Source organism: Parasteatoda tepidariorum, chromosome 8 (genome assembly GCF_982258835.1).
Source record: "Parasteatoda tepidariorum strain Cologne lab strain chromosome 8, Ptep-v5.0, whole genome shotgun sequence".
Taxonomy (NCBI): Eukaryota; Metazoa; Arthropoda; class Arachnida; order Araneae; family Theridiidae; genus Parasteatoda; species Parasteatoda tepidariorum.
Window position 1 is genome coordinate 55,697,755 of NC_141762.1, and position 16,378 is coordinate 55,714,132.

Sequence of the window (16,378 nt, forward strand, 5' to 3'; positions counted from 1 at the left end):
TGTTAATTTCATTTCCCATAAAATGTAAGAACTTGTAAAAAATTTCAAATCAATTTAAAGCTTAAAATGTCAATATGTAATACCAGTAAGAAATAACAGATGAATTAAAAAAAATACATTTCTTTATTCAAGTTAACAATAAATAAATCCATCATAAAGAGTATCAAGATACAAATGAAATTTCTTTGACACAATATATATCTGGGCTTCTTCAACCTTTGAGATTTAAAAGTGGATTTTTTTAATAAAAATAACTTTTTAATTCCATAAAATGCAAAGTGGAATCAACAACATTAATAGTGTCAATATACTTGCTTCAACCATTATTTTAATCCTCTATTGTATATTTCAATTAAATATAAAAAAGTAAGTACATACGATAAAATTCTAAAAATATAACCATGATATTACAGGTTTTCTCTCATTTTACTTTCCCTTTTCATTACATTAAAATATTTCCTAAATGCATTCGTTTAAACATTTGTATATATTTTCAAAAAGCAAAAATGAACCAAAATACCCATAATATTTTATAATCGTATAAAAACAAATTTTACACTGATAGTCAATTACTTATATATCCAACATAACAGTAAGTATCACAAATATCAATATAAACAATTTATATATGTTTTATGCTATGATTTAATTTATATAAACAATCTATATACATTTATATAATATTCAAGTAAAAGTACACTCTTAAAAAATAGTTGTAAAAAATATTTCTAACAAAAGGAGCTTTTAAAGTAAAAAATAATTTAATTATAAATGAAAATACACAAATTTCAATATTCATCAAAAACAGAATTAAGCCATAGCTTAATCAATTCTAAATTTTAAAACATTAAGAAAAATAACACAAAAATGCATATCAACTAACACTCCTATATGCACAAATTTTCAGCCTTTTAGTTGTTGAATCATAAAAGTTGCCTGTTTTTAAAAAATAAAGTAAACAAATTTACTTAACTTTTCTGTGTAATCCAGCTATCAAATCGAGAGAAAAAAGCAACAATGCAAAATAATTAATTTCTTTAATCTCAATTTAAATAAAAAAGAAAGCAACTAATGTTAAGCACCTGATAACATATATTAACCTTATTTTAATCCTATAAGCATCTACATACTGCATTAATGAAGGAAATAAATCATAAAAAATAGTACTACGGTAAAAAATAAAATAGTAACAAAGTTTAACGTGTTGGACAAAGTAAATACATTAACCAGAAGCTCTTACAATTGGCACAAAAGACTTCCCTTCCCAGCTTTAGTCAAACTTTAAAGATACGAAAAATAATATTAAAAAACCTCTAGTAACATTAATCACTTAATCACAAAATAAACAATGCAGTTAAATCAGTAAGAAAACAACTTCACTCTGTCTTTTGGTTGGAAGTATCAAAACAAACAATTTTGTTAGAAACTCTTTTGACTAATCTCGTCCAAATTCCTGCCTCGTAGATGGCCGATCAATGCGGAAGAGTTCATGGCACACATTAAAGTAACCTTCATACTCAACGGAATCGGGCGTGATGTCATAATGGTAATGACCACCTTCGTTGTGGTCACTAAAACAATGAGTGTGTTCAACTCTCAAATTTAATCCCTAGATGAAAAGAATTTTTGCTTTAAAATTTACTAAAAATTATGAGGAATGCAAAAATTGCTTATAATAGAATAATATACTGATAATTTTTTTTCAAAGTGGATATTTAATTATTTGAATATTAACGAAAAAAGCAATTTCATACAAGAAAATGTCATTGAGTGTAACATAAAATCTTGATATTAATGAAATATTTTCATTGATTTAGAGGCACCAAACTGACCATCATGATGGCACTACAGCCCTTGTAGAGCCCGGCCTTCCTTAAAGAATTGAGATTTTCTCTTATTTCTTTTCTTTTTCTTGCAATCTTTTTCCTGTATTTTTCTGGAATTTCAGGTCCTCTTCTATATGTTTTTTCCATCACGTCCTCTTCCAGAACTTAACCCTCCTGGTTTTCCTGTTTATGTAATACTTTTTGACATTTCTTTTAAAGTCCATTCTTAGAATATGCTTCAAACCATTGGGATCATTTTATTCTTATATTTGTAACAATATCTGGTTCCTTAAATTTACCATAAATCTCTTTATTTGTCTCATAGATTTATCGAAGAGATCCATGACCCATAGATCTCTTATCCACTTCAATTTTTTTTTCATAGATTCTTCTTCTAGAACTTCCCCCTCCTGGTTTTCCTGTTTAATACTTTTTGACATTTCTTTCAAAGTCAACTTAAGATATGTTCAAACCATTGGATTCCTTTTATTCTTACATTAGCAACAATGTCCGGTTCCCTATATTTACCATAAATCTCTTTATTTAGATGCTCAAATGTCCTCTGAATTGATATTTGCTTTTTTTATTATTTAATAATTTCTTAACATTTAATGTTAACACTTTTATGTTATTTCGATTGATATTTGTTGATGATGATGTATTTTGAAGCCAAATGAATGACTAAATGAATCTGCTTAAAGAAAAAGAAAATAAAAAAACGAAGGCTAAGAATTTTAAAAAATATTATGCGTGGTTTGTTCACAAGCTCAAAGCATACAGTTAATTTTTTTCACTTATTCGGAAAGTTTTTTTTTTGTTTTGTTTTGTTTTGTTTTCATTAGGGATTACTTTTTAAATAACAAAATGTAATTTGAGATTTATATTTGGTTTTAATTTTTCTTTAACAGCCATTACAGTTTAATTAATGATACTAAAAAAAAAATATTGCATTAATACCTGCAACTATTACTAGTTTGGAAAAAAAATAAGATATTTGAAAAATTATCTACCAAAACTAGTTAAACACAAATGAAATACCAATAGTATCAAATGGTCTTTTTGTGTCACCTGTCAACATTGTTTAATTTGTTTTACTAGAAAAAAAATCTAGGAATTATATTTAACTTGTAATTCCTTTCAGGATTACCTAATTTTCATTTTTTAATGGCAACATACATGGCAAAGTTCTTGTTAATTCAACAGGATTTGCGTAATTCCAATTTACAGAATTAAGTCAGAAAACCAATTATACTAAATTTTAAAAAAAAGAAGACTACAAAAATAAAATTCTAATTAATAATGTAACCAAATCTAACACCCTATGAATACAAAGAGCAAGCTTTTCCTATATGTAGTAAAAATAGGACAGCATGATAGCTTCTTTTTCTTTCTGACATGCAGCAAATATTTTCCCACCATGCATCATAGATGTTTTGGTGTAACTTAGGACACAGGCCTTAAAATAAATAACACATTCAAATCCAATACCTTAAAATACCTGAAAAAATGTTTTGTTTGACATCAAGAATTTATGTACACACTTTTTGACATTTCCTTGTTAGAGGAATTAAGAAACTTGCAACAAAGTAATAATTTTATGAATAGTAATATGTTTCAATATAAAAAAAAAAGAAAAATCATAGCTTTTAAAAATGCACATTTATAATAGATACTGGATGGATTATGGAGCAACAAGGCACCTTCAACAGCACAAAAATGGAATCAAAATAGAGAAAATTTAATAAGTTTTAAGTTAAATCATAAACAACTTCTGGTAGCCTAAAGCATATGAAGAGAACTTTATCAACCATACATACCTAAATCTATAGCTCCAATTAACTAAAAAAAATTCTTTATTAATTAATTTTTAAAAAATTAAGGTCTAAAATAATTTGAACTATTGTTATAATAGCCTTTTGGTTGAAATATAAATCAAATAAAGTTTTTTAATCGATAAATAATTCTATGAATTCCTATACAAAAAGCATTATTAAAATATGATGTAATAAAAATCTGAATACCCTTTCACTCATATTCTCTACAGATGTCATAAGCTAAGCTTAAAAATTTTCTACACCTTAATATCTACAGATGAAGAATATTTTTTTTTTATCAAAATTGTGTTTGTATAATTGGCAAATAACAAAATGTGTAAGTAAACAATTCTAAAAATTACATAATTTTTATTTTTTAAATATTTTTTTTAATAAATTAAGATATTTTTGGACAACAAATTACAATACTAATAGCTTGTATATATATTATTTCATCACATTTTTATTAATGCAATACTCTTTGCATTTCTCAAACTAAAGAACTATTTTTTAATCTAAATTTAAAAAACGAAAATATGATAAATCAATGTACATTTTAGATTATAAATCGATGTGCAGAATTAAGTTAAAAAGGGTGTGAAACTGCACAGTACATTCTAACAAATATTTATTTAAAAAAATTGATTTAAAGCTTACTGCGCATACGATATGAAAACCAAATTCAAAACAGTTAAATAATTAACATCAATTGAATTATTTTAACATTATTAACAAAATATAAATCATGAAAAACATATACTTCAACACTTTTAAAACTATCTGAATATTATTCTTCTATGGCACTACAGACAATTGTGCACCCTAGTTTTGTGAAATATGTTGTTCCAATTCCGGTTCTTCGATTTCCAGTTCATAACTTTTGTTATGGTTAGATCTTTTATTACATCATCTAACCATCTCATTTTAGATTTTCCTCAGGATCTTGAGCTCATTGGTATTCAATTTAAGATTTCTCTCAGTCCTATATTTTCCTTCATTCTTTCTGTATGGCTTAGCCACACTAACATCATGAATTTATAAATAAATATTTTTTTAAATCGATACTCAAGTTCACTATTATTTCTAATTCTCCACTATAAATTGTTTATTTGAATCAGCTTAAAAAATTTTTTAACAATTTTCTATCAAATATTAATAAATTATTTTCATCTTTCTTCATCAAACTGCAGGTTTCTTCTACTATAAGTTACTACAGAGCTGATTACTGTTTTCAAATTTCATATTCAATTTATTTAGCTCTTGAATTTGTTCTTCAATAAATATTGGTATAAGTAATAGTTTTCATTTCCTTTTAGTATCCTCTAATTAATTTCATCCTAAATATTATTATAATTGATCATTGAGCCAATGTAAGTGAAACTGAAAATTCTTTCAAATTTAAAGTTATCTACCTTAAGCACATACAACTCAATGTTAATGTTACTTTACAATATTCTAATTTAAAAATAAAACAAAAACAAAATTATATGAGAAAAAACCTCTTTCAGTTAACTATATTATTTTTAAAAATAGAAATTTACTTACAGGGTCATGAGAAACAAAAGTACTTAAACATGTTAATGGAGCAGACATGTTAAAGAATTTTAACCAATTGTTGATATCATCATCACTTCTTAAAGGTTTGTCTGAATAATCTGGCTAAAAAAAAACAATAATAAAGATAAAGTACATTCAAAATAATACAATTCAGATTAAGATTTTCACTTAAATAAATAGTTAGCCTTTAAAAATACAAAACACTTAAATAAATAGTTAGCCTTATAGCAACATCAAAGTAAATTTCTCTCATTAAGCCAATGAACAATCAGATATTCTTACAAAAAATTACTGTATTGTAAGTGAGGAACAATAAACTGCTCAAAAATCAATGTAATACATACGAATCCCATTTTAGCCAATAAAGATATAGTTCATTCAAAATATATATTTAATAAATTCATAAATTGTTAATTAAGATTTTCACTCAAATAAAGAGTTAGTCTTTAAAAATACAAAAACACCAGTAGTCAACATCATAATAAATTTCTCTCATTGAGTCAATGGACAATTTTATGAAAAATTACTACATTGTAAATATAAAAAAAAAAAAACTGTTAAAATTTGTGTAATACATAAAAATTCCATTTTTGCAAATTTCAAGGGACTGAAACAATCACTACACAATAACGAAAATTTTTTATACCAATATTACGAATTTTAACAATAAGCAAAACTATTTTGTGACATTGGAATTTTTCATCTAAAAAAATTACTAAATACTTTGCAGTTTTAATATATTTGTACTCTATGTTTGGGAAAATATTAATCCAGCATTTAAAAAGCTCACAAAAATTTTTAAACTAAAACAATTAATTTAGTAATACTCTACTTATCATACAAAAAAGACATTTTTAATTTTTTTGTGCAAATGACCCATAATCAGTAGAAATTGCAAAATTCTACAAATTATGCGCATGTTCAAACAAAGCATTCCGAATAGTACATTTGTGTCAATAAATATCTTCTAGCAGCTTCCAAATAGGCCCAGGCTTGTGAAGCTGTAGACACAGTGGAAACATTTTCTTCTGAACATACTTCATCATCATTTGATTTTTCTTTATTTTCTTGTATCATACAAATTATAAACTAAATGAGTTTGTTTTCTGGTAAAAGTTTAATGAAATATTTTTATTTTTATAAAAATAAGCACACTTAAAACTATTGAATTTAGCTTCACTCATAATTACTGATATTTTAAAAGCTAAAAAATTGCACAAAAATTAATTAAACATAAATCATAATAAGAATTTAAAACTTAAAAGTACCTTTTAATTTAATTTAAAAAGTTTCTTTTTAATAAAACTAAATAAAAAGAAAAACCAAGTTATCAATGTCGCAAGTGGACTTATTTAGTTTTTCTATCAACCCTTCACAATTTTAAAGCGACTATATGAATAGTTTAACAAAATCCAAAATATAATTTCATAAAAATTCGAATGTAATATATTTCTTACCATGATATGAAGCTTAGCTTTTCCCTTCTTAATAATGAAGACACCACCTATTCCTACCGGTTTATCTTTATAAAAATCAGCAAGAATTTTTCGCATTGCTGTAACAAAGTTTTCGGAGCCTTTTCTTTCTTTAGCTATGACTTTAATAACCTGAAATAATAATTAATAATATATGTTATTGTAACAGGGCTCGAAAAAACTCAGAAATTTTACCCGTCCCCGAGGACGGCTTGTCCAACAATGTACCCGTCCTCCTTTGAAACTAACCCGTGGCTTCTAAATAAATAAAAACGTAATTTTCTCTTATTTATTACTAACATAAATTGCACAATGAATTAGTAGTTACTAGGATTACATATACTGGGATTACATTATACAGTAATAAAAGAGATACTAGGTTACTAATAGTAAAGCCTAGTCTTTCTTTAATGAAATAATTTATTTCTTTAGTGAAATAATTTAAATAACAAAGGTCAAGTTATCTGTAAATTATCATGTCAATTTATCCGAGGGTACTGCGTTTTTTAAATGAATCAAATATGACGTTTGCCAGTTCCACAATCAAGCCAATGATTTACAGAGGTTTCGGCACAGAAATCTGAAAGGTTTTCATTTAGGTAGATGTTCATAATTGCGGTTGACGCTTCTTGTTTAAGACCAGTACGTAATGTGGTTTTTGTAAGTTTATTGCTGAAAAGTCTCTTTCAACCGTTGCAGTACTCCCAAACAGAGAAAACATCAATTCCACCATGAGCAGTATGTTGCTGTACTTCGAGATTAGAGGGTCATTTTAGAAGAGAGGAGCTAGACTCTTGTAAGATAGCAAAAATTGAAAATATATCACGAACATTAACGGGAAAATGGCCGTCCGTGCGGACGTTGGATTCGAGAAATTTGTTGTCCGCGGGGAATTTTTGAACGCCGAGGACGGGCGGACGGGCAGTTTTTCGAGCCCTGTATTGTAATATAAAAACATGAAATAAAATATATAACCAGAAGATTTCTTAATAATCCAACTCATAAGAAACAGCAGAAGTTGCAAGAATTTAAAATTTAATTAAGTCTTACTTAGATTATTGCGATTTAAATAAATAAAAAAATTCAGACAAAAAAATATATTATAAATTATGAAGCTTTTTACAGTAAAAGATACAACACAATGAGCTTAAAGTACAGATCAATTTTTAATTAATTGATATTCAATATAAACTTCTATTTCTCAATAATAAAATGTCATCGCTACTTCCCCGTTGATTATGCCTAAGACCACCTAGATATTTTATGTTTATTTAGGTTGTATTGTTTATTATGTTTATTTAGGTATTACTAGTTTTGAAAGAGTAAAAATATTTAGCAACTTTTCTTAGAGTGAGTTTCTCAGAAGGTAAAAAAAAGGAAACAATATTTTAGTTGTTTAGTTTGAATATTATAATGGGCGCTAAAATAACAGCATGTCTATGAAATAGCAAAAGGGACTTTATGTATTAGTAATTATAATAGAAAGGTTGTAATAATGGTGGTCATGATAATGAGTGTAAACTGCTTTTCTATAAAGTTTATTTGCTCCATACAATTTTTAAGTTTCTAAATAAATATAATTTTAAAATTGAAATGCAGCTGACGTCAACTATTACATTTATCTTAAAAATGCATTATGCATACACATTTATCTAACAAATTTTATGAATTGTATAATTGTTTTGAACAGAAAGAAAAAAAAATATGTAAGATGCAGATAGACACACCAAGTCATATTATTCAATTACTTTTTATTTTGATATAATTTTTTTAAAAAAAGGAAGTTGGAATACTTTCTTTTTTACCTATTAGCAGTAAAAGTGCTAAAAATATATTGCGCTCTAAGTTTCTGGATGCACTACCTGCTCGCGGAACACCAATTTAATACTTGATTTAAATAATCAAGATATTCAGCTATCTAATTTTAATTTTGTAATGCATTCCAACAGCTCAAAATTACTTTTTCTGCAATTGAATTTTCGGAAAACAGCCAGAACTTATATGATGTTAAAAAAATACTTAATTGGTTAAAAGAAAAAGAGAATAATATATATATATATATATATATATATATATATATATATATATATATATATATATATATATATATATATAAACATTTATAACGTCTGATTGGATGACATATGAGTTATATATCCTTGCCTCCTTGCCACTACTATATTCATTTTCAGCTCGTCTCATAAAATCTTCAAAAGCAATGAGATCTAAAAACTCAAAAAAAAAACCTTTTCGCTTTTTGAATTAATCAAAAATAGACCAGAAGGTAGCAGTTTGTAATAATACTCACAAACGCAACTATTTAAAGTCATTGAATGCATCATAACTATTAAATAAAATTATTCAAAAGATTTTACCTTTCCTGATTTTCCTTCGGAAACATACAAGTTTCCAAGTAGACAAAACTTGGTGCTGTCTTTTAGATGAATGAGTTCTGAGCCATCCTAAGCAAAACAAAATTATAACAATTTTTTTTAGAAAGTGTCTAAGTAAACTTAATTTTTAAATTGGCAAAAACTGTTTCAAGACAAAGATTTTAAAAAATATGTGCAAATCTAATCTAAGTTTAACACTTTTGGTAAGCTATTGCACTAAATTCATATATATATACATATATATATATATATATATATATATATATATATATATATATATATATATATATATATATATATATATATATATATATATATATATATTATAACTAAAACACGCAGCCAAAAAAAAAAAAAAAAGAACATTACAAATACATTTGTCTTAAAAATCCTTACTAGATCTCTTTCATAATCAACAGAAAGTTATTTAAAAGTAGTAATATCCAAACCCATATTTAAGAAATGTATGAAAAAGTGCAATTAGGAAGTAAATTGGTAAAAATCAATTTTAAGTGTGAAAATAGAAAAGAGTGTGACCAAAAGTTAAATAATTTTTAATTTTCAGTGATTTTGCTTGAAATATTTATGTTTAAGAAGAAATAAACAAAGATGGACAAGAGTCGGGGATTGGCGAGTGGAGCGAGTAGATGTCTGAATTTCCTAGTATATTATAAAAATTTTAATTAGTCAGTGCCATTAGTCCAAAGCTGCAAAACTGAAATCGGCCGTGAAGTGGCAATAAAAAAAACATATTAGGCAACCATCCCTAGCTAAAAGTGGGAAAAGTAAACAGGCTTTGCAGTTTTTGAAAATCAAAGAAATAAAATTTAAACAGAAAGCAACTATTAATCTTTTATATACTTAGTTCTAATTAATTCAAACATTTCAAATTTTTCAGATTATTAAAATGTTACATTGTTTTTAAATAATAACATATTAGGCCCAATAAGTGGATTTAAAAATGTATGGATGGTATTGAACCAAATTATAAAACCCGGCTTTGTATTTCTAAAAAAAAAAACATTTAATAGGAAATCTAAAGAAAAATAATGAAAGAAATCTTCTAACTAATATTTAAAACATAAATTAAAAATACCTCAGTTATTTTTGCTATACGAGTGTTGATCAAATCTTCATCTCCAAGCTTAACATTCGCCATCATCTGATATTAAATAATTAATCAATAATTAGATTTAATGAAAAAAGTTTTAGAATTACAAGACAGTCAATAAATAAAATTACATTTTTAAAGAATTCATTTACACCAAACTTTTCATATTAAGAAATATAAAATAAATAATTCAACAATTTTTCCAAACAAATCAGAGTATACAAAATGTTTTGGAATGGAAAATTTAAAACAGCAATGCATACATAGAATAACCCACAATTTAAACACATGAATGCTTTCAAATAAAAATGCAATTATCAATGTCATATATTAGATGCATAAAATTCGTATAGCGATGCCATACGAATTCTATAGCACTATTAAAAAAAATTTCAAATGTATAGAATTGAATAATGAAGAAAACTTACACTTTAAGATAAGAAATAATAACTTGGGCTGGGCAACAAATTGTGAAATATTGAGCATATTTTGTCAGGGTGATACAATGGCTTTCGCTTCTTGCGGTGCTTAGGAACTGTAACTTAAGCTGCCAATATAAGATGTTCAGAATGGGACAACATAACAAACAAGGATTTTTGCCTACGCTAACACTGTTATCACCCTGATAAAGATGATTTTAAATTCGTCTAACTACAAAGACAATGTTTACTTCATGATGTTGAAGGCAAGGAGCAAATTTAATCAGTAGTCGCTTTTTCATGTATAGATCAGCTTCAGAATGAGAAACAAAATGCTTCGTTTTTTTTTACACCCTTTTTTCATTACTTTACAACATTTTCAGTAGGACTTCTGTTGCTATGCTATCACTGTGCATTATTTCATCACCTTTCTTTTTTTTAGGCATTGTCAACGTTTGTTATAGAATTATTTTAAATAGGACTTTTGTTACTTTTGGATCACTCTACATTACTTCATCACCGTTTTTTATGAGGATTAAACACCCTTTTTGTAGATTATTTTTAACAGAATTTGTGCAATCGCTATGCCTTATTTCATTCTGAACTGAATCTATTTATGAAAGAAAAAACATACATAAAAAAAGATCTCTTCATTATTGTTCTTTTTAAGCTTTTATTTTTCATTTTAAGCTTTACAGTCTATTAGTGGTCCGTTTGCATTCAAATAATATTTTTTTTGCAATAATACATTTGTTTATTTTTCTCTCTTTTTTCTTTTTAATTCCTTGCTATAAGTATAATAATTCAATAAAATTTTATTATTTTTAAAACAAAAAATCTGTAGTTGTTTTCATTTATAAAAAAATAAAATAAAACAAAGCTTACATTTATTTATTTGGCCATTAGTCAATACAATTCTTTAAAATTAAAAACATTACAATGTTTTTAAAACAGCATATTTTTTTAAACTCATTTAATACTTTAAATGTATTTTGTTAGTTTCCTCACTGTTTTTTCGTAATTCTTACAAAATTTCTCAATTTATATTAGTCAAACATCTTTTCGTTTTAAATTTACAATTATTTTCAATCTTAGTGATTTTTCGTCGTTTTATTTTTGAAAAAATAAAACAGTTTTTGCATTAATTTTTTTTCTTTTTCTTTTTTTTAGAATTCAGCAATTAGTTAAAATGCCTTAATTTTTTTAATTCGATAAGAAGTAAAGTGATGTTTTAAAACTAGCATCAACAGTAATACTATTTTCACTATTTTCAATTTTTTTTAAACTTTTCTTTAAATAGGTACATGGAGGCTAAACATTTTGTTAGAAATTCAGTGCCATTTTTAAACTAGTAGATTCTAAGATCTAAGTAGATTTTTTTATTACTTAACTAGCTTTAATATTAAAAAAAAATATCACAAAATATATACAAATCTTACTCTAGAATTTTACAAAACTTTTTTTTAAAAAAAATACCTCACAATTTGTTCCAATATGCGGACGTGGTCCAGCACCAGCACCTATCATTAAGGCAGTAGGCATATCTATGCTTTCAGCTATTAACTTGAAATCATACACCTGAAAAACAATTTCATTTTAAAAACATAATTAAAAAGTTGATTTCATTATAACTAGTATCAAAGAAAAATTTTTTTACTTAGTTTAATATAAATCAATTAAGTAACACATTTTAACTTTTATTTATAAGTCTATCATAACGTCTTTAGCTTTTAGGTAACAGATAGTCTATATTTTAATCTAATATCTTATTTAAAGTCTATATTCCATATTATAGTTCTATATTTTGATAAGTTTTACTCACTGACCATTATGTGAAACAAAAATTTATAACATCAAAGAATCTTTAGGAATAAAAGTTACATGTTTTAATACAACAAACAATACTGGAGTATACAGAGCATATTGGTCATTTTACATACTTGTTTATTGGCTGTGAAAATAAAAATTAATTTTTTTTTCCTAAAGAATTCAAATATATTTTATTAAGTCTATAGTTAAAAAACTATGCATCTTAATAACTTTATAACAAATGAAAAATATATTTTTAGTATAGTTTCACAAATTTAACATTTTTCTCAGCACTACTTATGAAAAAAGTACATAAGTTTAATTCAAATAACAATATTATTTCAGTTCAATTATTTTCTTTGCAATCTGCATCCCTTCGGCTACACTGAGTAACAAAAAATTTAAATTTCCATCAATAGTTAGTCAAGTTTTTTATATATTTGAAAATAGTAAGTTTAACTTCATAAGAAAATTTTAAATATAAGATTCATGAAATACAATTTTTCAACAAAAATTGTTCTTTAATTTTAATTTCCAAAAACATTTCTCAACAAACAATATATAGTTAAACAGAGTTCTCCTTAGGAATAAAAAAGGGCACTTCCTCCCTTTTTTATTCCTTCAAAAAGGGAACTGTGAATTTCGAAAGGGCACTCAACGTAAAAATTTATCAAATTGTGTAATATTATGTAATAACTGAATTTGATTCTCAACAATTTTTATATTACCCTCTACTATTTTATTACTTTAAGGAACTAAATAGAGCATAAGGTCAATAACTAAATAGATCAAATAATTCATAAGGAACTAAATAGTAAACTTAAAACATGAATTATCATTTATATGATATGGTCATTACATTACTTTAGGTAATATTTGTTTTCCTTCATATTAGCTGTCATAATGTCATGATGCATTTTTGCACTTTGCTGCAGTTTTAGAGTGCAGTGTAATATCATAACAAATTTTAACTAAACATGAGCTATATTTTATTTAGAATGTTCTTTCTAAATAGCAATTAATAAATTGAATTTAAAGATGCACATGTTAATTGTGAATAATAAGATAGAAAAAGGCCAATAAAGACCAGCTTTTTTAAACATAAGTCAGTTTTTTTTTTTTTTTTTTACTAAAAACCTGCTAGCTTGGACTTTTTCTGGAAAAGCCAGGTCTTTGAAACTCTGATACAATACATATAAAAAATCTTTCTAGTGTTTTTCTACAATTAAACATTACTTTGTCTTTCTGAGCTAAAGGTGCTAAATATTCCACACCACCAACATCAGCAAGGCAAGGTCGCTCACAGATACCTATAAAATATAACCAAAACAATCTTAAATATTTACACAAAAATGTAAAATTGTTTTAAAAAATATTTATAAATACCTTCTGCCGAAAGCATAAATGGTTTTTCTCTCATATCTGGACAATCAACAACTTTAACATCAACATGATTGAATGTTTCCAAGAGACCTTTTTGGAGTACTGCAATATAATTTACAAAAATACACTTAGATTTAAAAAAATTAAGATCTTTATTATATTTATATTCGAATTCAAACTAGCTGAAATAAAAACACTGTCAGGGCCGACTATTATATTGCTATAATACGCTGATGCTCTTTAAATTACCTCATGGTTAAGTGTTATTTTTTGGCAAACTACTAAAACATCTAACTTCATATGTATTTATTTTATCGTGAAACTAGTGCAATTTCATTTTAAGGCTAAAAAGTAGGCATTGATAGTGTTTGGATTTGTAAATCTGTTTGTGTGTATAAAGACTTTAGTCAATGATATTATTTCACTTCTCTACTACTATTACTCATTATAAACTTTTACATTGAGGTCATCGTCTAGAAATAAGCTATTTTCTGGTAGTAACAAAAAAATTGTATCAGAAATTTCTTATTTTTTGAAATAAAATGCAGGAGAAAAAACTAGACATGAAAAATATAGCAATCATGTTTAATATTTACAAAAATATAAAATATATTATAAATAAAGTGAGAGAATGATAATATTGTGCAGAAATAATAATTTCATTTTTTAAACATACTTAAAATAATAATTTTAACGAATAGATTTAAGTATATGCCAGTCCTTAATTGCTTCAAAAAATAACAAATTGAAACAAAATTATTATTTTTAACACACACTTGCCGTTAAAAATATTATATAATTAATCCCTCAGAAAAAGTTCATTATCTCACAGTGAGGAAATGATAATAGAGAAGGAATAATGAAATCATCATTAATTTTTAAAGTTTATACCCATAAATAAGATTAAAAATAAAAATACATATTCCTAAGCTGACCTATTGAAGGAAATTAAACTACTCAGTAATACATTTTTAGAAATTAAATTAACTTCATAAATAACAAGAGTGCTATTATCTCATTATGAGGGAATAAGAAAATAACTATTATTTGCTTCTTAAGTTTTATCCTCATAAATAAAATTAAAATGACATTATACCAGAAATGCCAAAAATTTCTGATTGCACAAAAATGAGGTTTTAGGGAAATTCAGGCTACTAATTTTAATTTACAAAAAAAAAAAATAATTAATTATGAAATTAGACAGAACACACTGTCTCTGAATAAACATGCCTCTTTTTGTAGAATGTGGATATTTGACACTTAAAATAAGAGAGCTAGCTACAATTTTAATATTCAAATTAATTTTTATGTACTTCAGCATTAAATCCTTTAAACTATTTTTTTTAAAACTAACATTTTGCAAGCACTATAGTAAAACCAGCTTATCCAAAGGTAATTCAAACGAAAAAAGCAATTTTTTTACTTAATTTAGTAACAATGGAAAAAAACTTGCAAATTCTAAATTATATAAATCTGAGCATAACATAAATTAACAAAATCCAGCTGGTTGAATCAGCTTCAGAAACATAAGTTCAGAAAAATGACTTTTTTTTTTTCTTTCTTTTTTTTTTTTATTTGTACTCAGTTATGGCAAAATTTGAGCAAAACCAGTCGAAAATGTCTAAACCATCAGTTGATTTTGCTCAAGCTTTGTATTTAAAATTTTAATAACATACAATTCACAAAATATTTTATTAAATGAAATGATAAAATAAAACAATTATACTTTATAAAATTATCTTTAGATAAAGGAGTTTTTCTACTGTATTCAAAGATTTTCAGATATCTTAAATAGTTCCAGAGCATTAGAGACAAAAATAGTCACTTAACATCTTATAACTATTGAAACCATAATTAATAGGATATATTTTGATAGTCAGCAATTAAAACCCAAGAAAAATTTTATTTTATTCAGAGAAAATACGTTTTATGGCTGATTTCAGACCTGATTCATAAATATAGTCTGCACAAATCAAATAGCATTCAAGTATGATGTGTCTTGAAAATGGGTCCTTAATTTTAAGCGATCGAAACTTTTCCACTTTTTCTAGCATATTAATTTTAGTTTTTACATTATCAAGTATTATCCAATATGTTTGTCGTATAAAATCGTGTGTGTCAATGCCATATTTACCGTGTTTACGTGCAAAAGCCGGTAAACATAGATTTCAAATCCTCATCAAATAACTGTTAACTTAGCCAGTCCTTACGCTCATTAGAATATAAGTTATATCTAAAAAAATTCGAATAGGTTTAAGAAAATTTCAATTAAAACATTTATGAACACACTTTTTCTTAACTTAGAACATATTAACTATTTAAACTAAAATTTTAAAAAAGAGCTACCTTCAGCTACTTCCCTTAGAGAAGCGCAATGCAATGCCAACTTTTCAACTTTCATGTTGTTTAGTTTATAACAAATGAAAATTAAAAACAGAAATTAAATTCGAAAAATTAGCCCAAAAATGAACACCAAAACTAGCAGAAGAGATAACAAAAAAAAAATCACATGAAAATTTAAAGTCACGGTCAAAAACATGAATAAGTGTTTTGTTTATAAAATAAAAATTTTAAAAAATGGTTCTTACTGT

The 16,378-nt window shown here is 25.5% G+C and overlaps 1 protein-coding gene across 2 annotated transcripts; it reads right to left on the reverse strand.

The window, feature by feature from the left end:
• Positions 1–104: 104 nt before the first annotated feature.
• On the reverse strand, positions 105–16,301 carry LOC107436548 (beta-keto L-gulonate decarboxylase). 2 transcript variants are annotated; one of them, XM_043053722.3, is made up of 9 exons: positions 16,134–16,301; positions 13,791–13,889; positions 13,641–13,714; positions 12,072–12,173; positions 10,162–10,227; positions 9,048–9,134; positions 6,655–6,804; positions 5,186–5,299; positions 105–1,609 (listed from the first exon to the last, which is right to left on the reverse strand). In XM_043053722.3, the coding sequence occupies exons 1-9, from the start codon at positions 16,186–16,188 to the stop codon at positions 1,436–1,438; spliced, it is 921 nt and encodes a 306-aa protein (XP_042909656.2). In that variant the 5' UTR covers positions 16,189–16,301; the 3' UTR covers positions 105–1,435. The 2 variants fall into 2 exon arrangements, with proteins under 2 accessions (XP_042909656.2, XP_042909655.2); XM_043053721.3 differs by lacking the exon at positions 16,134–16,301 and adding an exon at positions 15,733–15,909.
• Positions 16,302–16,378: the final 77 nt, after the last annotated feature.

Bases quoted from the DNA above. Each gene is read 5' to 3' on its own strand.
- LOC107436548 (XM_043053721.3), bottom strand. From the start codon at position 15,841: ATGCTAGAAAAAGTGGAAAAGTTTCGATCGCTTAAAATTAAGGACCCA. The intron at 13,890-15,732 runs GTCTGAAATCAG...ATTATATTGCAG, and splicing joins AGACTATATTTATGAATCAG to TACTCCAAAAAGGTCTCTTG. The intron at 10,228-12,071 runs GTATTTTTTTTA...ATTTAATATCAG, and splicing joins ATATTGGAACAAATTGTGAG to ATGATGGCGAATGTTAAGCT.